Source organism: Elgaria multicarinata, chromosome 16, assembly GCF_023053635.1.
Source record: "Elgaria multicarinata webbii isolate HBS135686 ecotype San Diego chromosome 16, rElgMul1.1.pri, whole genome shotgun sequence".
NCBI classification, from domain to species: Eukaryota; Metazoa; Chordata; class Lepidosauria; order Squamata; family Anguidae; genus Elgaria; species Elgaria multicarinata.
The window spans coordinates 15596519-15619917 of record NC_086186.1 but is presented as its reverse complement, the minus strand read 5'-3'; the positions used below and the strand labels follow the sequence as shown (position 1 = coordinate 15619917).

Sequence of the window (23399 nt, the reverse complement as noted above, 5' to 3'; positions counted from 1 at the left end):
TGCAATAATGTGCATATTTGCATTCGCGATTTACCGTGACTTTTAGATCGGGTCCAAGTTTGCACCGCGTTATGGCTGTGTGTCTTTGGGGGAGTTATATTTTGATATGTGGGTGGAGCTTTGAGGGCAGGATAATGTGATTGGCCCAATTCCCTATTTTGCACCAATCCGCTGCCTCCTTCATTCATGCTGATTTTAGTTTGAAGTCTTTCTGCGGAGCTTCACAGAGAAAGCTTCTTAAAACAAATTCATTCCTCTATTAATATATATATTTATTGTTTTTCTGTACTGCCCAATATGCGAAGCTCTCTGGGTGGTTCACAAAAAGAAGGAGAGGAAAACGGGCAGCTAGATGAGGAGACGTGTTCTGCTGCCTCTTTCCTTTGTAGCCTTGTGTCCCCTCTCCCCCCCTGCTCCCTGTTCGTGGAGGCTGTTTCTTTGAATTTCCTTATGGGGAGCAATGATGGGAACAAAACGGGAAACAGGCAGTCAGCCTCCTTCCTTTCCCTCTGTAGCCTCATCCCCCACCCCGCTCGGTTTGAGTGTTATATTAGTCTGCGGAGCTCCGCAGATAAGATTTCTAGCTTCGTTGGCTTCTACTCTTTACGATCGTATATGGGATAATGCGATAATGCATTAAAAATTTGAGATGAGTTCTAGCATTAAAAAAAATTAGATCCTGTTGCTCTTGTGAGTCATGGCTCAAAGTATGCTCTCTTTATATTAGCTGAAAAATTATCATATGCATTGCATCTAATCTGATGACTACAAACTAATGTTAAATCAAGAATGTTGCAGTATTTCCTACTGCCGAATAAAGGCTCACTCATTAACTTTGAGAAATTGAAGCCCTGTGGAATCTGAGAGATATTTTTCATCAGCCAAGACTATTGCTCAGCTTTTTTGTTGCTCAAGCACATACCTTCTCCAAACACTACTGCTTGGATCATAGCATCAGATCAGATGCTCTTTCTGGCCAGGCTGTGTTACAAAACCCTTTCTTCCAACAGAGAGCCCTGTCTTCATGATTCTCTGTGCTCCTTAGATCTGGAAAGCTTTTGCTGGAAAAATTGTTGGCTCCCTCCAAACTATTTTGTGGGGCAGCCAATTTGGAGTTTTTTCATGAATTAGAAAAAAAGGTCAATAAGATCCATAGTGAGTTGGTGGGAGAGCGAGATCCTGGAAGATATCTTTGGCACAAGCTTGCTGTCTCTGAGCAGTTTTATGATGAGAAGCCCTTGAAAACCAGACTGAAGGGTCTGGCCAAGTTTTGCTGAATATGCCCAAAGGATGCCAGTGCAACAACCCTTTTTATGCTAAGTAGAGTCGCTAAATAAAGTATGTTTGATAACATTGCTGCACTAATAGTTATAATTACTTGACTTTAGGTTTGAATAATCTTCTAGGAATACATAAAAGAGCTTGTATTGCAAGAATCAATTAGTGGCAGAGCTTTTTAATAATGGTGTGTTGGCAGAGCAACCTTATGCGTCGGGTGAAGAAGAATTCATGGCTAAAGAAATGCCAAATCTTCTTGTTTTCCCTCCCATTGCGTCCATTGAGAAGCGAAAATAATTACACCAGCTTCAGAGCTGCATAGTTTCACCCCGCCCGTGTTGGAGGGCAAGCCAGCGGAATGGGAGGGTTTTGGATCCAGTGGATCTAAAGCCTCCTCCAATCCATTTCCAACATACGTCTTTCCAACTTCTATTGCTGTTAGAGCCCTGATGGCAGAAGAAACAATGTTGAAGGAGGTTTTCACTGCCCCAATGAAGGGGCTTCTTCCCTACCCAATGGAGAGGGAGGTGCACAAAATATTATGGCCCCTCGGATGCTTTCCCAGGGTCGGCTCACACCCTAAGTTTTAATTAATTATGTATTTTATATTATTATTAATTAATTAATTAATTAATTATATAGCACCATCAATGTATTGTCTTCCTGTTTTAAAATCTGTTGACTACAAATTGAAATAAACAATTATAGAATTAAGAGAAATGAGAGCAACCCCAGCTGAGGTACGTGGATGGATTTAGACCACCAATTTCCCCATGCGCATTGGCAGTCAACGAGTGATGGAATTAAAATCAACTGAAACTAAACTGCCTGAATTAGTCCAGTAAAGGAATAACTCTATCTCTGTGCAGACAAATCTTGTTTTCTGAAATTGGTGGTAGGGACCATCCTTCGCTAGACCCTTTCAAGCAGTCTAATGCCAATTATTCACGTGGTTTCTTCACAATCAACCCTGCTTGGGCAAAACTAATTACATGGACACACGCTCTGGGCCCTCTCCATTTTTTGAGATGGAAAAAAACAGTTTAATGTGACCCCTCCCCCACCCCCTATTTTTCATGTGGAGAAAATGCTCTTGTGGAAGTTGCCTTACATGATACAACCACATGTGTCCACTCATTTTTCTTATCTTTTTCAGAACATGCTAAACACATTTTGCTTCCCTTGGGAGGGGGGGGAGGGTGTTTTCACAAAACAATTTCACCATGTCAAAAACAAACAAATTATATCTTGAAATCAGTATATTAAATTGCCCTAAGTACCACAAGTCTGTCAATCAAACTGCCTTTGCTTGAAAGACAGCATGTGAACCACCATTTTAAGTTTTATGCATGTGCAACTTGTCCATCTAATTTAACGAAAGTGAGTGTCTTACCACTTGGATAACATTAAGCTCATGAAGGTTGGGCTCCCAGTTCTACTAGTTTCATCTCATTTTGTCTACTTGCTTGACAGTCTCTAGAGATGTTTCCTCATGATGTTCTATGATTTTTAAATCATCACTTTGTGTGTCTGTGTGTGTGTGTGGTGTATAAGGAACCTCTACACTATTCTTATTCCTAGTACCGTCTAGTTCTGTTAGTTGACATATGAGATACTTGGCATAAGCAAGTCTCGGGGAATTAAATTCTTACCCAAGCACATAGTTTTAGCTACGAATGTCTTATTTACTAAAAAGCAACCATGCATATTTTAAGTAATTAAAAACAGTAGAGAATTCTGCAAATTTGACTTGTTTTATGTCTTCTTCCAGATCTTGGGACAAAGTCATCTAATTGAGAAGGGGGAGGAATGAGAGACTTTTTAAGGGCTTGAAATAAACGTGTTTTTTCTTCTGTGTGGACATACTATTTATCATAACCAGTTCTTGTGATACAGAGGGCAAAGAGCAAGGGGATTGTATCTAAGACTTCTTCTATTCTCCCCACATACACACACCCTCAAATGACAATACGTCCAAACAAAGAGGAAGCAATATGGGTGTGTTACTGCATCAGTTAGTACTTACCCTATGAGCCAAATGCATAGGGAGTTGCCTGAGAAGATGTATTCCTCCTAGAGAGAGGAAAGATTCAAATAATGGGCCACTGGTGAGTTGGCAGCAGTTCCACCATCCTCTGTGACTTCTGCCAAGGTTGTGTGAGGCTGCATTATTACAAGCAATTCATTCTGAATATTTGAATCATATAGTCCATGGAGGGAAGTGCCATGAAGCTGGCTGAGAAACTATACAGGAACAGCAAAACGAGCAAAATTTCCTCTAGTTTGTCACCTCTTGAACCACTTAAAGGAAATGCCCATTGGCACGTCTCGCCACTTGGAAGATGCAAGCTTGAGGATTTAAGAGTGGGGCCAATTCAATCCATGAAGCAATTAAAATAAAGCAGCAGTACAAAGCCTGTGCACAGAGGACATTCACGGAGCGATACTGTAAAAAAAACACAACCCCGTCACCTGCTGGTGATAATGGGAGGATATAGTCCAATACATCTGGAGGGCACCAGTTTGGGGAAGACTGCTGTAGATGGAAGCCTTGCTTCCTGTGCCAGAAGAGTGTACTGCAACAGCCTTTGTGGAAGATGGGAAAAGATAGGCAGGGAAGGGAGCAGATTCACCATTAGTCCTGCAGGCACAACCCTGCCTGGCTAGGAGATATAGCAAGAGGGTTTCCCCCTTGCTTTTGAGGTGGCAAGGAGTGTGGATCGGTCCTCATTCCATTTTTCAGGATGCAAGCGTAGCTGTTTGGGGGCAGGCCTCTTTTTTGCACCACCACAGCTATAGCAATGACTAGAGTTCCACATCCCCAAGGATGACTTGATCTCATGCCTCCACAGGCTACTGACTAGAACAATCTTGGCATACAAAGTAGCAGTGTTCTGTGCACGTATATTCCGCTGATATTCCCCTATTGTGTCTGTTTTTTAAGGCATCCACATTGCCGTGTAAAGGTATTCTTTTGAACTGGCTCCTCATCTTGGTGAAATCTTTTCTACAGATTCCTCTGAAAATTTATTATTAGTAATATTGTTCCCATATGTTTCTTCCCCCTAACGGATCTCAAAGCTCAATGTGATAAGCAAGACGACCAGATCACTTTCTCTATCAGACTGAGCTTATGAGAATTTCAATTAATAACATTCAAAATGCTTGTCAGATTGGGAAAAGGAGAGTCAGAGATCTGAACCAGCAGCAGATGTTAGAGGAGAATACTGATCCAATTATTACCTAGCACTGAAAGAACTGGAAAAAAATATTCTGGAGGCCAGAAGCGACATTTCGTCTCTCTGGGTGGCCTGCCCATCATTTCTCGCTGGCTGATCTTTGTTTCGGAGCTGTCATTCCAAAGAAGGCACTCTGGGTCATAATGACACAAGGGTCGGGGGAAGTATTTAAGGAGTGATGCATCATTTCATAAAGGCATTCTGTAGACAGCTCTGTCACAAGCGTTATCCTAAGATAAAGTAAGAACAGTGCATATCTGGGATCAGACAAAATAAGATCTTTCTTTGTGGCCTCTGTGCCTATGCACAGGTCGTTGGTCTGTCCACATGAGTGACTGCACAGAGAACCATATGGAGAATGGAGAGAGAGAGAGAGAGAGAGGGGGGGGTGGGGTGGGGAACCAGAATATATTTACCTGGCAAGGGAAATGCCATGACGATGAAGGTGGTTTTCCCAGGATGAGGCTCATAGCACTTCGGGTGTGCTAACCCCTGTGATTTCCCTAAATGCGGGAAACTCAACTGCATAATTTGGGGAGAACATAAGTGCAATCCTGGTATTTGAGTCTGGGTTGGATTTTTCAAACTGCCATGTATTTGATTTAACGTAGGTTGCCCCTGCCCTGCATCTTTTAGAGCACTTTCTCCAAGCAGGTGTCAGACTGAAACTTCCATCACCCCATCCCAGCTGAGGAATTGACACATTTGGAGAGCAGCAACTTGGAACAGACAGTTTTAGAAATCCGTTTCTTGTAGAAACATTGGAGGCCGCCTTATGCCATTTGTTCATTGAGCCCAGTATTGTTTCCTCTGGCCGTCTCCTCCAGGGTTTCAGGAAGAAGCTCTTTCCCATCATCTGCTACTTGGTCATTTTAACAGGAGAGGCCAAGGATGGAGCTTGGGGCCTTCTGTATGCAACGCAGGTGTCCTGTCATTGAGCTGTGGTCCCACCCTTCTCAGAGAAGGTAGCCTTTGCTCGGTTGTCCTGTGCTTCCTCCCATCATCTGCTGTGGTTCTGGGGCTTGGTTCCCCTCTATACCTGCTGATGGAAGGCAGCTAGGGAGCTGAACCACTGCACCACTGCGAGATGTGGGAATCAAAACATGACCATTTCATATTTGCAACTTGAACGTATTGGCCTGGTTCAGACAACACACTAAACCATGCTGCTTAACTGGCTGCCTTGAGGCCCAGTATTGGGCATAAGGCGAGATACAAATAAATAAATATAATAACAACAACAACAACAACAACAACATGGTTAAGGAAATGCATTCCCTTAACCATTTTGTAGTTAAGCAGCATGGTTTAGTGTGTTGTCTGAACCAGGCCATTGTGACATTCGAGTTGTGAGGTGGTTAAGTGACAAGGGCCCTTCAGATGCCCACTCCCACCAGCCCCAGGCAACATCGCCAATGGTCAGGGGTGATGGGTTGTGTAATCCAATATCTACAGCACCACAGGTTCCTCCACCCCTGGTTTAAATGAAGATTTGTTGAGCAGTTTTTGTGGGACTTCACTCATACATTAAAGTCTTCTGGAGTTATTGCTTTGCATGTACCTTTAATTCATTCTGGTCTCAGTGATGACTGATCCATGGGGAGCTGATGGGCAGCTGGATCTTTGGTGTCTTGCAGCTCATTCACCAGAAAGCTGGCCGGTAACGAGAGTTTTCTTCAAGCTTCAAATAGTGATGAGTAACGTGATGGATGTGCAGCACACTCAAGACAAACACCCTCAGAAATGCTTACACATTTGCAGAATTGCTTTATGCTTACCACCTGCAGCGGCGCAGGTCAGCGCTGCACTTCGTGGCATCGTGTGACAGATTTAAGAACAGCAACACCGCAACCCCTTTTCCTCAACGTTGGGAAATTTGTTTAACACAATGGACAACAGCGCTTCAGTAATACTCGTTTGAAGGCACAGATTGCTGCCATGGCTGAAAAGCCATAAATCAACCTTCCTCAACCTGGTCTGGCCCACTATATCTAGAGGGCACCAGGTTGGGGGAAGGCTGCATAAATTTCACTATATTGAAGGCTGAAGTGGGGGGGGGGTGAGGGAGGCTTCCAGATAGCTTTTCCAGCTTTGTAGGGTTATAAAGCAGCAGAATGTTTTAATTACTGCAGGAAGGGGAGAAGAAGAGAACTACTGCTAGAACTGTGGTTTATATTAGAGACAAACGTTGTGTGAGTGAAAGTAGCTCTCCTTTTAACTTACACATCCCTGTACTGCGATTGTTCTTGTATAAACCCTAAAAAGGGGGCAGGGGCAAACCAATCATACATAGAAATATAAACCTGTAGAAGCTCTTATAAAATAGATCTGGCACTGAGTTGGGGACAGAATTGACCACAGACATTTCCATCAGCAAAACAATTGCAGCAGACTGTGGTATTGCATGTATGAAGATTGGGGGGGGGGTGTCTTTGTGATGCTGATTTCCTGCTTGGTTCCCACAAACCCCCCACAGCATCGCAGCTGCAGGGTGGGAATGAAAAATCCTGATGGCAGGCTATCCGGCCACAAAATCTGCAGCGCTGGGGGCCATTTGGCTCATTGAGCCCACCCCGCAAATGGATGCTGCACAAATAGTTCCTTCCCCCCTCCAATTGCTGTGTATATAGAACCCTTCTTTTTTTAAAAAAAATAAAAATATGGCAATAGCGCCAATGAACTGAAGGAGAGGCAGAGCAGAAGGGGTTGGATTCCATTCCCAAATTCCTCCTCCCACAACTCTGTATGTGCAACCCCAGCTGTTGTGCAAGGCCGTGGCAGGATCAATGGTCATGTGAAATGGCTGCTGGATTGCAGTCAAAGTAGACTTGCCTGTCACTGTAGCTGCGCCTGCCTCATTATCAGCACAGGGATTGTATGCCTTGTTAAGCATACAGAACTTGTGGATCCAGAACTGTCACTTGAGGCACAGGTGAACTCAGTGGCAAAGCGTACCTTTTATCAGCTTAGGTTGATCTACCAACTACACCCTTATCTGGACAGAGATAGCCTAGCTACAGTGATCCATGCTCTGATAACCTCTCGCTTGAATTACTGCAATGCGTTATACGTGGGGCTGCCTTTGAAAATGGTCCGGAAGCTTCAGCTGGTACAAAACAGGGCAGCCCGTTTACTAACAGGGACTGGCCGACGAGATCACATTACGCCAGTCCTTTTACAACTTCATTGGCTGCCAGTCCAGGTCCGGGCCCGATACAAAGTGCTGGTATTGACATTTAAAGCCCTAAACGGTTTGGGGCCAGGTTATTTGAAGGAACGCCTCCTCCCATATGTACCTGCCCGGACCTTAAGATCATCTACAGGGGCCCTTCTCCGTGAGCCCCTGCCAAAGGAAGTGAGGCAGGTGGCTACTAGGAGAAGGGCTTTCTCCGCTGTGGCACCCCGGTTGTGGAACGAGAGGTCCAGCTGGCGCCTACACTGTACTGCTTTCATCGCCAGCTGAAGACCTTTTTATTCTCTCAGTATTTTAACACTTAATTTTCACTTAAATTTAAATCTTACTGTTTTAACTCTGTATTTTAATCTTATAATCAACTTTGCTGTGTGGTTTTATCCTGGTTGCGCTTTTTATACTGTATTTCGTAATTGTGTTTTTAACCTGTTGGGTGTTTTATTGTGGTTTTAATTTTTGTGAACCGCCCAGAGAGCTTTCGGCTATTGGGCAGTATAAAAATATAATAAATAAATAAATAAAATAAATAAGCAGAGCAATATGGAGTAGGACAGGAGTCAAGTCATGGTTCTACCCAAGGAAATAAAGGTGTCTGGAAGGCATGAAACAGCATAAACGGCGGAACTTGTGTTTGTATTTTGTGCAGTGCGTTTTCAGCTGGCAAAAGAGGAGCCAAAGAAGGAACCAAACAAAGAACCAGTAAGACGGAAGAAAAAGGGCTGTGCTATGCGGAAGGTGCAATTTTGTTCTTCCCATCTTACTTATTTTAAAATAAGCATTGCTTTTTCTAACCTGACAACCTTTATTTAATTCGGTGATTTGAGGAGGGAGAATCCGGCAGTTTATATCCCATTGACCTCAAAGTCCCTTTTTCTTCTGAAATCTGCTCCTGTGGGCAAACCGATTTTCCAAGTGCTTACTAAAACAATGTCAATCAACGTCATATGCTGGCCAAGACTGAGAACAGAATTCACTCTAGTTTTTTCATGCAGCATACAAGGAATTGATATACTACTCTTTAATGGTAACGTATCAGGTTAGTCCATTAAAAATGCAACTAACATGGGATTTTGAGTGCCTCTTTCAAACATTTCCAAAGAAGGCCATAACCCAGGGCTTGCCCAAGACATTTCGCCACTTTAGGCAAAACCCTCTCACACACACACTTTACTAAAACATATACTAAATTTAAATAACTGTGAGTTTGTCACATTTCCAAAGCCATGGCCCTGCCACAATCTTTCTCAATAACCCTGGACAGCTCTCTGCCTCCTTTTTAGACCAAGGCCAGATCTACACTACTGCTTTAAAGCGCTATAAAACTGTTATAAAGTGCTTTAAAGCAGTAGTGTAGATCCGGCCTAAGTTCCAGCACAGATTAATATCCTGATACACACAGAGAACATACTGGCCCCCTTCCCCTTGTCTGGTGGGGGAGAAGAAAAATGAGTCATCTCCACCCACTTTCTATGCCTTCTTGGGCCATCCTACCTCCAACTAAAAGACATCACAGAATGTTCCTATCGTCTTAGGACATATTGCCACAGAGCACCCACAATGACAGCTCTGCTCATAGAAATCCTAGAGTCAAACATTTCAGAGTTGGAAGGGATCCTTTATCTTTCTGTAGTCAGAGGCACTGGACTGCAAGGGACACCTGAAATGTCGTTTAGCTTGCCCAAACCCCATTACGCTTTGATTGCGTGTACATCCAGCTAAAAATCATTTCTAACCTCGCACAATTTGCCATTTTGCAACCTTACAGAAGTGAAGGATCTCCCCTCTTCTCATTTTTTAAATTATGGCCTCAAACCATAATGAACAGCCCACTAATCATATCAGAAGGAACCCCATATGTACTGTAAACATGCAGAACTACAAGAGACAAAGAGGAAGACAATGGTTGGGAATAAAACGTTACAAACTCTAAGGAATAAGGGCTTATTATTCATGCATCCGTAGACAATCCTATTTCCCATGGATTTATAGGCGTTAATGCCAGTGCTTCTGACAGCAAACATAAATATAAACAACAGATAAGTATCCTGAAGCGCCCATGTCAGGAATAGGGAATGGTTGCCTGATACTCATACAGTAGTGTTTAAGGATTTGCATAAGTTGGTAGCAACCAGAAGAAGAAGAAATTTAAAAGGATGCAAGCTGGGAATTGGATCATGGCCAGCAGCACTGGAAAGAGGATATTTAACCTTTCCCCCTGCACAATTTTCCGAATCAAAATCTGCAAACCCCCTCCCCAGCTGTTTGAGTCCTGTTTTTCCCAATGGGGTAATTGCTGTTTGGTTACTAAAAGTATGCGGCTTGTCCATTATTTCAGAATTTAAGGTCATCTCGTTTTGCTACAGTATTTTGTTATTCATTTACAGTGAACAGTGATCACTAATAAAGGCTCTTTCCACCTTCTTTATAGTCCCATTATATTGGAGGAGGTCCAGACTTTCAGCGTTCGCTATTCAACCTTGGTGGTCAAAGTCCTCTGGTCTTATATTATCTTCAGATGCACGGAATCTCTAACACCTTATCAAATTCTCGGGCTTACAGGATCAATCACACTGAAATCTGCAAAATCCCATATCCTTTTTTTTAAAAAAAAAAAAAGTTGTTACCCGAGCTGTGTTTACAAAATCTGAACCCTACACTAAAATGGCTTAATTAAATAATAAAAAAGGAAGTTAGATGGGTGTGGGGTTGGGAAGGGCAGAAAGGAAGCCTACATGTCTGAAGATTTGGTTTCCTTTAACGCTTAGGGCTGAACTAGAAGTTTGGGGTCAATTGCCAGAACTTCTTTTTCTCTCTGAGGCCAACTGTGATACCAGAAGTGACCTGATTCTGAGAAAAGTGTTGGGGCAATTGATTTTGGGAATGGGAGAGGAGCAGGGGAGTTCAACTTCCCCCACCTGTGCCCCTCCCTTTTCATGTTAAAATCAGCCACATACACTCTGCTTTATATGTGTACAGGGCAGTCACATGAATTACAAATGTGATTGCTACCATTACATCTAGTTTGACTTTGAATGTGGATCTCATCAGTATTCTCATTGCTAGGTGGAGACAGATCACAGTGGGCAGCTTCTCATCATGTGGCTAGACCAAAGTGAAAACTTTTAGCAACAGTCAAATATTATGATGAAACACGGTTGTCAAAGCTAGCTTGAAGGGTGTGGGATCCTTATGCTCAACCATATTTCATGATCCAGTCCATAATCTCCTGATTTAGAGGTATTCCAGAGAACTATTGGATTATGATGATGATGATGATGATCTTATCAGGAATTTTTCTAATCGTAATAATATCAGCAATGGAAGACCTTGAAAGGAAAATGCTCTGCAATGTACAACCATGTGCAGGGGACTGACAATATATAGGGGTTCCATCACAGATCTCAGGGTTCGTCAGCAGATGGGTCAGCATGGAATGTGTTTCCTAAGGGTAAAGAGTTTGAAACCAGAATAACAAATCCCACAGCAGGCTTCTATTTATGAGTTTGCCCAGTGAGTTCTAGTGATGAGTTTGCCCGATGAATTCGACCTTCTGGCAGGCTTCTAGTTATGCGATTGCTCATGGGTTTGTTGAAGAAATGTATTTGTGTTGTCCAACATGATATGTTTCCATACTTCATCTGGAGTAGTCACCTGGGTCCTAAAAGTTTGGGATCTTAACTTTGGAATCTAAATTTGAACATTAATTTTAGTACTTGGAACCTCCCTGCTATGAACTAACCAACTATTAAGAAAGTTTATGCACTGTGTCTTGGTTATAACACCGTACCCCCAAGCTCTTTCAGATGATTTTAAAGAGCCGTGCCTAGCCATTCGGTTGGCTTCCTTCTGTTAAACTGTGACGGGTTTGTAAAGTGCGAGTCATTTTAATTAATTTTCTTTTGTCTTGCACACATAATCATTTCCAGCAAATCTGGGGCTTGGCAGAGTTAACCATTCCCAATAAAGATTAATGTCTGAACTCCCTCAAGCCTTTTTAGGAGAATTCTTATCACTTTGCTCTCCTGTATATCAAAATGTTTCCAAATGACAAGAGTAGGGAAATCTGTACTGCAGCTTGTTTATAGCATTTTTCATCTTTTGGTGAGGTGCATAAGTTGTTGTTACAGAGTGTTGGTAACTGGACTCTTAAAGAACACTCCTTCAGGATAGTAACTGATAGTTGATCCCTTCCCCAGTTAAACCTCAACATGGGATTAACTCAGAATTATAACTCCTTTCGGTGGCTTTACCCAATCTGATGCCTTCCAGATGTGTTGGACTGCAACTCCTATTCCTACTGGCTGGGAATGATGGGATTTGCAGTCCATACTATCTGGAGGGCTTTTCGGTGTTTTGAACCACCTCATTTGTTTTTTAGTGTTCTCTCCCAGGCTGAATTTTTGGTTTTGCATTCACTTTTGTTATTGTCAAAAAAACACTTCCATTCTCCAGCGAGTGTTCAACTGCTCTTCAAAATTTCATCTTTTCTTTTCTGCCCAAATCCTGAATGCTAATCACAGCTCTCACAGAGCTGTGCCAAATCCCCTTGACGTGGCTGGTAGTCATTTGTCTAAGGGAAAGTAAAGGGGTATATCACAGGTTGTCTACCAAGAAAGTTACCATCATGTACCTTTCCTTATCTCTTGCTGTGACTATATGGTTAGGATATTGCTTTCTGGAGGCTTGGCCTCTAATTCCACTTCTCTCTTTTACATCCAAAATTATTGTTGGTGGCTCCCAAACCCTTTCCATTGTGTCTGTATCCATCTTGTGATGTGATGATCAAAATGAAATGAAACAAGATTTTCAGAACTGGACAGCTGAGGTTACATATTTCTCTATACTTCAAATCTTCAAGTTACATCTGTTTGATCTGCCAATAACCACCATCATATGTCAACATCTTCGTCAGAATCCCACTTCTAATTGCTACTGGCTTTTAAAAACAAACCTAGCAGAAAAGATATAAATCAACTCTTTTGGAAAGTTTTTGTTGGAGAATCTAAGGAAAAGGCTTTGTAAACATCATTTTCTTTTCTGATTCTGACACTGTTGGTTTTCCTATAAAGAATTACATGGGAATTTAACTGGGAAGGAAAACCCACAGGGTTCAGAGCTTTCCAAAAATGACTTTAAAAGTAGAGTGATTTTTCTTGGTTTTAACTTAAGCCTACCATGATCAGATTCCTCAAGGATATAGTATATATCTGTGTCAGATCTGGTTCATGGCTCTCGTCTACAGCCTTAGATTAATCTCAAGGAAATTTGGTAAATCCTTTCTTAGGGGGCTCTTGTTTCTTCTAGAGATTCTTTCCCGATTTATTTATTCATTCATTCTTGTGGTTGCTATATCAGCATTGGGAATAGTGTGTTTGCATTTATGATATTTCTCAGTTACTCTGTAGGCCTTTCGATGTCCTATTATTCCTTCTAATAGCAAACTCAGATGGTCAGTGTTGCCAGGGCTGTAGCCACTGAGAGACAAGAAGGAGATAGAGCATCCTTAGGTGAACCTTGATAATTTTAGAACTACTTTTTGGTTTGTTTAAAGCCAAGGGGCGAGAGGAGGGAATGCAAAAAAAACCATAAACACCAAAATCAAACAATCCAATGAAGATTGTGCCTGCTTCGTGCTGTGGAATGTTGACTATCAGCTGGAAAAAGGTGAATGTAAAATAGGGAGGATGGGATGGCCTGGAGGAAATGGCTCACTAGCATCCTGAACAGAAGCATTCTGCTAGCAGATAGGGCTATACTACAACATTGTTACAGATTCAACTTTAAAAATTAATGTTCTAAATACCTCCACCAGAACAAGCTTTTTATTCAGGTTTTTATCTGGTTTTCATAACTCATGACCACTGAGGAAGTTCCAGTTCTCCACTGCATCCTCATCTCCTCTGCTCATCACACATAGGGTGGCCATATGTCCGTTTTTATAGTCCTCTATTTGAGGGGATGCCAGAGGTCAGCCCTTTCTTCGAAGGCATCCTCTAATAGAAGAGGTGTCCTGTCCAATTCCAGCTTAAAGATAAATTTATGTATTTCTTTCTTTAATAGACTTACCATATTTTAAAGATATCTCAAAGCAATTTATGAAAAATACATTAAAATATATTAAAATAGGACATTGATTAAAACACACACATTCAAAACCAAGTATTCTCAGTGCTATAATTATTTATTTATATTTATTTATTTATTGCATTTCTATACCGCCCAATAGCCGAAGCTCTCTGGGCGGTTTACAAAATTAAGACAATTCAAAGTATAAAGCAACAGTATAAAACCATAATATAAAATACAATATAAAAGCACTTAATTAGCACTTAACCTATCATGAGAACTGTTGCCTATCAACAGTTAGTACCTGAATGCCAAACTGAATGGCAGGCACACAGGTTTATGCAACCCTGAGCAATAATAGTGTTTTTTGACAAGTGATACTGTTTGTATTGTTTCTTTTAGTACATATGCTGTCTTGGTAGAGTTCTACCGTTAATGGCAGCAGAAAAATAATTATTTTCAAAAATTAACAGAACAGTCAGAGAGACTTGTGGGCTTACAGAGAAAGAAAAGAGGATACACTATGGGACACAGAGAAAGAGGAGGCTAACAGAATGGTTTAAAAGGAAACAATACAATTGTACCGAAAATACTTTCCTGCCTTTTACACACTGATGCCTCCCTCTTAATAACTATGTAAAAGTGGCCCTCAGAGAGGTTTGAGTTATGCACCATTAATATTTATGTAGATTGCAGCAATTTTATGCAGACATTTATATAATTTGCTGAAAACTTGGCTTAAAAATATATTGTAATGTTCTGTATATTCTTCAAGAAGACAAAGATCCCAATCCAGAAGGAAGTCTTCCTTCGCAAGACCCATTTAACATGAATGGGAGCTGTGCAAGAGAACTAATAGAGAGAATATCCTGCTGGATTGGGCCCTTAATGCTTACGCATAGATCCCAGCCACTGGGCATTGTGCATGAGAAATACAACTGGGCTGGGCCCTTCATGCTCATGTCCAATCATTGTCTCAGTCATTTCAGAGGGGCCTAAAAAACGGACAATAACTCCTCTACTCCCAAATGTCCCTGAACTGGACTAGGAAGAAGACAGACTACTGAGCTTTGATCCATCTCCAGAATTATTATTATTTAACCCTTAAAAAGGGTCTCAAATTTACTAAGTGCTGTACAAATATTAAAAGAAGGCAGCCGCTGCCTGTAGGTTCAAAATCTAGTTGACACAATACAAAAAGAAAAAGGAATGCAGAGGAGTGAGGAAAGCAAGCATTAGAACAAGCATTTGTGAACCGCCCAGAGAGCTTCGGCTATTGGGCGGTATAAAAATGTAATAAATAAATAAATAAATAAATAGAAGCACCTGCACCTTTACTTGACAATGGATGGAGCCAGCATGTTCCCCACCCCACCCATAGTGTTCTTCCTAGAAGGCAGGGGGTAGAGCTTCCCAGTGGCCCTTGATCTTCTAGATGGGGGGGGAGGGAGAGGCTAGAGCATGCCTCTATTTAGCTCTGCAGTCACCGTTCACTTCAGAATTTCTGTTCACCTGTGTTCATCCTTAATATGTAGAATGGGGCCAGGTGCTTGCTGTGCGCAGATGCTGCCATCCTAGGCCGTACTCAGCACCATCTTTTTTGGCATGGCATGATCACTTGGCAGGGATTCCCCATTCCAGCCAACTTTTCAAAAGGTCTGAAAAAGATCTTTTTCCTTGACTGGAATGACAGCACACCAGTTTCTCCAACTTACGTAGATGTTATCGAGGAGAGTCAAAAGTTTACGGAAAACCTGCATAATGAGTTTCTTGAGTGAGTATTGCGCTGACACTATAAAGGTGCAATCCCATTCAGGTTTAGACAGAAGAATGGAAATCTGTAGGTCTTTTTTCTGGCTAAACGTGCATAGGATGCACCCTAAACAAGTGTTTTCACTACACTAACGCTCTGTGAACAACTGAGGAGTAGTTTAGGGACTTCAAGTAGGGCAGCATGAGTTAAATTTCATGCAAGGGCAGCAAAAAGGCAAAGCTGATATTATACAGCCTCATTAGTCACTCTCACTATCCTCTCTATGAATTCCCTACTTTTGTTTATAACCCAACATAAGAAAATGTGTTAATGCTGCTATAAATGAAATCCACTAGAATATGCAAAACAGCTCAGAAAAAGCATTTCTATATTCAATTCAGTGGAATTTTAAAGAAAATATAGGTCTAGGGATCCATGAACTATGGATACAGGAGCAACAATAAACTTGCAAACACCCAGGTACTTTTGGTCACTGTTGGCAGCTTATTCTTGGTGGTTGGAATAATGCGTAAGAGATGGCTACAGCTACAATCCTGAGAACTGCTCATCCTCCAGAGGAATCTGTTTAATGGCCCTCTTTCAGGGCTACTCTGGAACAAATGATTTGAGGAGCGTTGGGCTTCCCAGCAAAGCAGAGATAAACCAGCTGCTACATTTCATGCACAACATGGTATTTGCCCCCGAAAACCACAGCTTGGGGAAATTATTTAGTACATTACAATTAAAAAACATATTTTATTATGAATAATCTTTCAATTGTCATACATATGGTTTGTTTTTTAGTTTCCAACACAGGTATGGTGACGAACTTGCACGGTTAGAAGAGCAAAGAGTGAAAGTTAACAGGATATACAGAAGGTTTCCTTTTTAACTATTTTTTTTCTCTAACAAAAGTTATGCCTCTTTAATTTGTCAGGAATATAAGTAACATAATTTCCAAGGGCAAATGATTTGGCTCTAACTAATGGGAGGAGCCCATTAGTAGTATCAAGACAACAATAGTATCAAGAGTCAAAATAATGACTTCTATTTTTTTGTAATTATATCAATTTTAAACAGTTCAATTGAGCAAAGATTATATCAGGAGTCAGGATAATGACTTCTATTATATGGATGACAAAAACATAAGGCAAGTGGTTGCTTTTTTGATATCTTTACAATAAAGTTATAACAACAGACTGAAATATATTTTAATGTACTAAGTTATTAGTTATTATAACAGGAATCCGGTTATGTGTCCCGTTTCATCATTATTTCAGACTTCCTCAGATATACAGTCTTTAAAGTCGCCTGATGGACTGTTTTTTCGCTGTTTGGAAGCTAATGAATTCTCAGCTGGGGCAAAAGAAAGAATTTCCCTTGAAGGGCTCTGTCTGTAAACTGGAAGTAATTTTGGAATTACTATCTTCTGTCTACACCCCCACGGCTTTTGCTCGCATGTGACGACTTTAAAGACTGTACATCTGAGGAAGCCTGAAATAATGATGAAACGGGACACCTAACCGGATTCCTGTTATAATAACTAATAACTTAGTACATTAAAAATATATTTCAGTCTGTTGTTATTACTTTATTGTAGATATCAAAAAAGCAATCATTTGCCTTATGTTTTTGTCATCCATATAACTGTGTAGAAGTCATTATCCTGACTCTTGATACAATCTTTGCTTAATTGAACTGTTTAAAATTGATATTATAAAAAAAATAGAAGTCATTATTTTGACTCTTGATACTATTGTTGTCTGATTTAATTGTTAAAATTGATACATAGTTGTGTGCCTGTTGGCATTCCTTATCATTGTTTTTTATCAACTGCAGCCTTTGTGTGTTTTGGAAAAAATTTTTAGGCTGCATTGCTATACCACTTACCTGGAAGTAGATATGCAGAGCATTAGACTGTTAATATCTCTCTCTCTCTCTCTCTCTCTCATATATATATAATTTATTTTAGAAAATATTGATTATACAGAACTGAAAGCAGCTGAGGAATACAACAGTGTATCAGCTGGGGTGGGGTGGGTGTGTGTATGTGGAAATATACCAGAACTTGTTGACATCAAAACTGTATGGCCTTTCCTTGCTGTGGTGAATCACTCTGCAGTAAAGGAGGCGAGCTTTGTTTGTTTGTTTGTTTGTTTATCTTTAATGTCTTCACCTATAAGAAAATGTCCAGTCAGCATGTAAAAGAGAAAACCTTGATTTCTCTTTGGAAGTATACTGAAAAATTCCGTAAGGGGAGGGCTAGAGGAGCCCATATTTTTCTTCTTCTGCTGCTGCTCATTATTCCAAGCAAATATATCTTAAGACAGCATTTCTCCAAGGAGTATATTTTACTATATTTATATACCAACTTTCTGCTGAAGCACTCAAGGTGGTTTACTGTTAAAAAAATAATAGCCAATAATCTAAGCCACATGATACAAAAATGAATGGGGATGGGAAAATGAAAATCAGGAATTCCAAGGATCAACTCTTTCATGCTGTTATGGAATGACACATTACTTTCACACATTACTCTTTTGAAGAGTTATCATGTGATGATCGGGGAGTAAGGCTGCACAGCTGCCTCCCATCCCCACTGGTCACTTCAAGAGCTGAGGACACTGTAGGAGACGGTTCTGGAAGTGGAGGAGCCAAATGGCAACTGATCTCAGTTGGGTTGATGGTAGGGACTTTATCTCTCCTTCAGATGCAGCCAGTGGAATGGCTGATGGACAACCACCCTTAGGGGGGTGCAAATGTTTGCTAAAGAATATATGAACTTTGCACCGGTTTTCCTTGTCCTATTTATTTATTTATTTATTTTCTAAAAGGTTTATTAAAAAAATAACGTGGATCACAATTCCAGTATAGAAGAAATGGAATTCAATGCATGCGAGTTAGCCAGAATGAATCCTAAATTCTGGATAGCGGTAGACACATTTTTTCCTTGGCATATTGAAAACAGTTGGAAGAATTAGATCATCCTCTTGCCTCAATTTAAAAGCTTTGAGAAGAGATTTGTTTGAGTCACAAAGACAAGCATATATTTGGGACACAGTTCACCCCACAACATGATGACCCATTAAGAGAACATGCTCTACATTTATTCGCTTGCCCTGTCTGCTAAAAATCCAGACTAACACAATGAAATGTCACTTTGACCAGCCTAAATTGGGAAGGACATTGTGGTAAAAGGCAGTCCATCTATGAAGAAAGGGGGCCTTAAGACACAGCTTCAAATGATCTCAGAACATACAATGTCCCATATTCTTTTCCTAGGATGTTGAGCACAATTACCAAGAAGCGAACTGAATCAAGGCTGAAAACAGAGAAGTTTGTCACCCAAATGGTATCTTACATTTTATAAGCAATAGTTTCAGTCTAAGTAAATCATTACTTGGGCCCATGTGTCATTTTGTCCATTTTAAGTTGGCTGGAAGATGGTGATCTGTTTCCTAAATACCAATCATATACTCAGATAGGTACAGTGCAACCTCACTCTGGGAGCTAACTGTCTTTTATCTACGTTGAGAGCCTTCTCCCGGCTTACCTGGCCAATCCTGCAGACCAAGGGTCAGGCTTCCTTGTGGACTTGGCCACTGCATCCTGTGGGTGCACTGCAGTGGTTGATGGCCTCTTAGGCCACAGCTAGACCTAAGGTTTATCCTGGGTTCATCCAGGGTTCGCCCCTGCCTGAGCACTGGATGAACAGGTTTGACCCCTGGACGATCCAGGGATAAACCTTAGGTTTAGCTATGGCCTTAGATTCCAGTGGCTGGTTTGTGAGAGTCTCTTCCCTAGATCTGGGTGGGGAGGAGGAATTATGGAGCCAGAGAATGCTTCAGGCCCACAGGGGCATCCCACTAATTGGGCCTTGCCTATATGTTATTATTCTGTAGTTAATTCAGCAGTTCTTTTTGGTGTCTTATTTGAACAGGAAAATGTGAAGCTTCGCCAGTCCAGATCCAGTAGTGTGAATTCAGCAACTAAAGACCTCCAGCATTAAGATATACATAACAACAGTTGCCTGAATGATTCCTTCCAGTGAACTAAGCTTAGCAACATACTTGGAATGAAATGTGCCTCTATCTTTTAAGTCAATAAAGAACAAGGCAGAGCAGCTTTTTATTTATTTATTTCAATCTGGTTTATTTCCATTTTTTGAATAGGCTTTGGCAAATCAAGTTTTATATTGTAAAGTCCAGACAGAAATCAACATTTTGGATGATCTTTATTTTAGGAGAAAAATACATTAGGAGGATTAATAGAGCTTTCACTTTTTAATTTTTTGTTTGGAAATATGTTCTAATAATGCCTATTGCTCATTATAATAAGTAAGAAAATTATTACTATGGCATAGAAAGTCCCACCAGCTTCACAATGTCCCAAATTATTCATTTTAAAACTTGGCATCTTTTAGGCTTCAAGAAAAATCATAGCCCCACCACCAGGGTTGGTAGCAAACAGGCTGTTTTCTTCCAGTGCTAACATGTGGTCACTGTTTTTATAGTAAGCCTCTTTCACATTTGCTAGGAATTTCTCCAACTTGTCCATAGGAACCATTGACACTGTGCAGCCGCCCCATCCTGCCCCGGTCAGGCGTGACCCAACAGCTCCAAACTGCCTAGAAGAACAAAACAGAAACAAAAACAAGTAAAGAGATTTTTGAAGCCATAAATCAAAATGAGAATGTGTCACATACAGCATGCAATGTTGGACATAAGTTGATTGGATTTCTTCTTAATTTCAAAAGCTTAAAGTGGCGATAGAAAACTGGTGGCTGTGGTGTGTGGGTGTGCAACCTAGCCCTGAATGGCTTCCCATCTAATCCCCACTATTATCTGCCAGACTATCCAGTGCTCAGGCAAAGGGCTCTTCAAACTCCTTCCCAATGTGAATGGCTACATAAGCCCTGGATGGACCTCACTTGTTTACTCTTGATTGCCTGTGTTCTGATGTGAGCAGATGAGCTATATCATATTATGCCAGTACTTTCCCAGCTGCACTGGCTGCCAGTCCATGTCCAGGCCCAATTCAAAGTGCAGGTATTAACATTCAAAGCCCTAAAACGGCTTGGGACCAGGTTATCTGAAGGATCGTCTCCTCCCATATATACCTGTGCCTAAGGTCATCTTCAGGGGTCCTTCTCCAAGAGCCCCTGCCAAAAAGTGAGGCAGGTGGCTACCAGGAAAAGGGCCTTTTCTACTGTGGCACCCCGGCTATGGAAATGAGCTCCCTAGAGGGGTTTGCCTGGCGCCTATGTTGTGCTCTTTCAGTCGCCAGGTGAAGCCCTTTTTATTTTCCCAAGCATTTTTAGCATTCCAATTTTTAGTTCTGTGGTTTTAGATTTGCTATTGCATTTTATATCTCTACACTGCTGCTAGGTTTTACTCTGATTGCACTTTTATCCTGCAGTTTTAAGTCATTATATTTTATATTGTATTTTATGCTGTATTTTGTGGTTTTAATTTTTGTGAACCACCCAGAGCACTTCAGCTATTGGGTAGTATAGAAATGTAGTAAATAAATAAATAGGTTCCAATTGCTGTTCCCGTTGAGAAGGACTACGTTAAAAGAGCCCTTCTCCTGTCCATTGGCTTATTTGGAGTTAGCAGATAGTAGGTGATTCTTCAGACCTTTCTTAATTCAAAATATAGCCTCTGTTAAAACTTAGTTGCTGACCAGATGCTTAAAAACTACATGTCTGCATAGAAGGCAATGTTATTTGCACCCAGCTTTTTCAGATGTTGTTTTGCTACGCAATTTTTGTTTCTTAATTATTTAGCGTTTTTAAATCTATCCATCTTTTATAACATTCGAGAACATCTGTTTAAGGACTGAGGAGGAGGAGCAGGCGGGAGAAAGACGTAGTTTGTTACCGGCATTTATTAGCAAAGATTCTTAAGTTTATGCCCCAGTTGGTAGTCATAAAATAGATTTCCAAATCTGGTAAAGTCCAGATGCTGAACAGCTCTGCTCATCAGAATGAGATACTTCATGCTGTTGAGATTCACCAGCAACCCCCCATTCACAGCAACAGTTAGAAAACGGGAACGTTGTGACATCATCCGGAGAATTTCCAAGCACTGGAGTCATTTAGTGGTACTGAAAAGTATGCCTTATTTGATTTATTTATTTTATTACATTTATATACCGCCCCATATCCCTCATTCACTGAAATAAACACCAATCTAGTTCACCTTGAAAGCTATCTACCTGGAATTAGTTTCTGGAATCAGTGATGGGTTGGATGAGAGCCAATCAACAGAAGCTCGGTCCAACAAGATGGAAGTACTGTGGGTCAGAGGCTCCTGCATTCAGGGAGCATTCAGCAAGATTGCAATTTGAGCAAGTTTGCAATTTCCCTTATGGATCAGGTTCACAGCTTGAGGACTCACCAATCCATCTTTGAGACTATGGACTTAAGTGGCCTCATTGGCATAGAGTGCTTTTACCAGCTTCGAATAGCTTTCCAGCAGCAGCATCTCCTGGATAGGGATAGTCTGGCCACAGTTATTCATACCCTGCTAAGCTCCTGATTGGATCACTGTAACATGCTATTCGTGGGGCTACCTTTGAAGATGGTTCTGAAGCTTCGTCTGGTCCAGAACATGGTTGCCATGATTTTGACTGGCACAACAAATTTAGATTATATCTCACCAGTGTTAAAAGTTGTCCACTAGTTGCCTGTCCATTTCCGAGCCAATTCAAATGAGCACCGTCCTGCCCACATTCTCCGATCATCAGCTGAGGCCTCTCTCAAGCATCTCCTGCTTAGATGTGAAGCAGGGACAACCAGAGAGATGACCTTTCAACCATTGCACCTCATCTACAGAATCCCTTATCCCTGCAGGCTCACCTGGTGCCAATATTACTTTCTTTATTCCAGGCTTTAAAATTGTAGACATTTTAAAATCTTGCTGATTGCGGTTTTATCTTCTAGTTTATGGTGTGTGTGTTTTTAATGATGCAATTTTATCATTTTCGATATTTTAATTTGTGCAATCCACCTTGGAACCAATTCCAATGAAAGGTGGTATATTAAAATGGTTTTTTTTAAAAAAAAATGCAATGAATAAGATTAGTATCTAAAATATCATTTGATATCTAAAGCACAAATAGTTGGCTGAGTGATAGATTCTGCTCACATTAATGGGGAAGTTGCAGGCAAATTGCTTCCCTAGATGGCTTCACTGTTGTATAAGGAAGTGGAGCATGCTTGGGAAATTACTGCCACAGCCCAGGTCCAGTGTTTAGCAATTGATCAAAGACAGGGCTGGGCAGAAAGTACACCTCCAGATGTTTTGGACTTCAGATCCTTTAACATCAATTCCTGACCATTCTCCTTGCTTTCAGGGGCTTCTGAGAGTTGGACATGTGGAGATCTTCCTTCTGCCCATCCCTGATCTAGGCCAAAGGCTCACCATTGATAGCTCCTCCCCTTCTTTATCTCTGCCCAGGGGCTCAGAACTGTGTTAAGGCACAACTCACACATTAGTCACTGGATGGACCAGACCGTGAAGATGGGTGCCCAACCAGAGCAAGAGTTAGCAAGACTGACTCTGTGCTGATGCTAAGTGTCGAATTGCTTATTCCCTCCATCCAACAATTCCAATTTAAATCTGAAGCAATACCTAGTGACTTAGAACAGCGCAGTTGAGATCAGAATCAAAAACCCTTCTGAAAGGTCTTTAAAAAAACTTTCCTTGTTAATAACTCCCAACAGCTTTTACTGTAAAATGGGCAAAACAACGAGAGTTCTCAAACAACTAAAACAAAAGTAGAAATCTGTTTTGGGGCTTTAAAAAAAGTGCTGACCAATTAGTGGCTAAATATTTTGGCACTCCAAATTTTTTAACAAGTATTT

At 41.0% G+C, this 23399-nt stretch overlaps 2 protein-coding genes and 1 pseudogene across 2 annotated transcripts in view; 2 read left to right on the top strand and 1 right to left on the bottom strand.

Annotated features, from left to right (window-relative positions):
* FAM227B (family with sequence similarity 227 member B) overlaps positions 1–19571 on the top strand; it is a 102452-nt gene extending 82881 nt beyond the window's left edge. Inside the window, exons 12-17 of the mRNA XM_063142649.1 lie at positions 8357–8409; positions 10139–10299; positions 15473–15550; positions 16334–16408; positions 18812–18881; positions 19470–19571. Of these exons, the coding sequence (XP_062998719.1) occupies positions 8357–8409; positions 10139–10299; positions 15473–15550; positions 16334–16408; positions 18812–18881; positions 19470–19538 (506 nt within the window). The 3' untranslated portion in view covers positions 19539–19571. The remainder of the gene's footprint in view (positions 1–8356; positions 8410–10138; positions 10300–15472; positions 15551–16333; positions 16409–18811; positions 18882–19469) is intronic.
* Positions 4926–5076, top strand: LOC134409898 (U1 spliceosomal RNA; annotated as a pseudogene).
* An 80-nt stretch (positions 19572–19651) lies between the features above and the next one.
* GALK2 (galactokinase 2) overlaps positions 19652–23399 on the bottom strand; it is a 72740-nt gene continuing 68992 nt past the window's right edge. Inside the window, exon 10 of the mRNA XM_063142794.1 lies at positions 19652–20156. Coding sequence (XP_062998864.1) covers positions 19949–20156 — 208 coding nt within the window. The 3' untranslated portion in view covers positions 19652–19948. The remainder of the gene's footprint in view (positions 20157–23399) is intronic.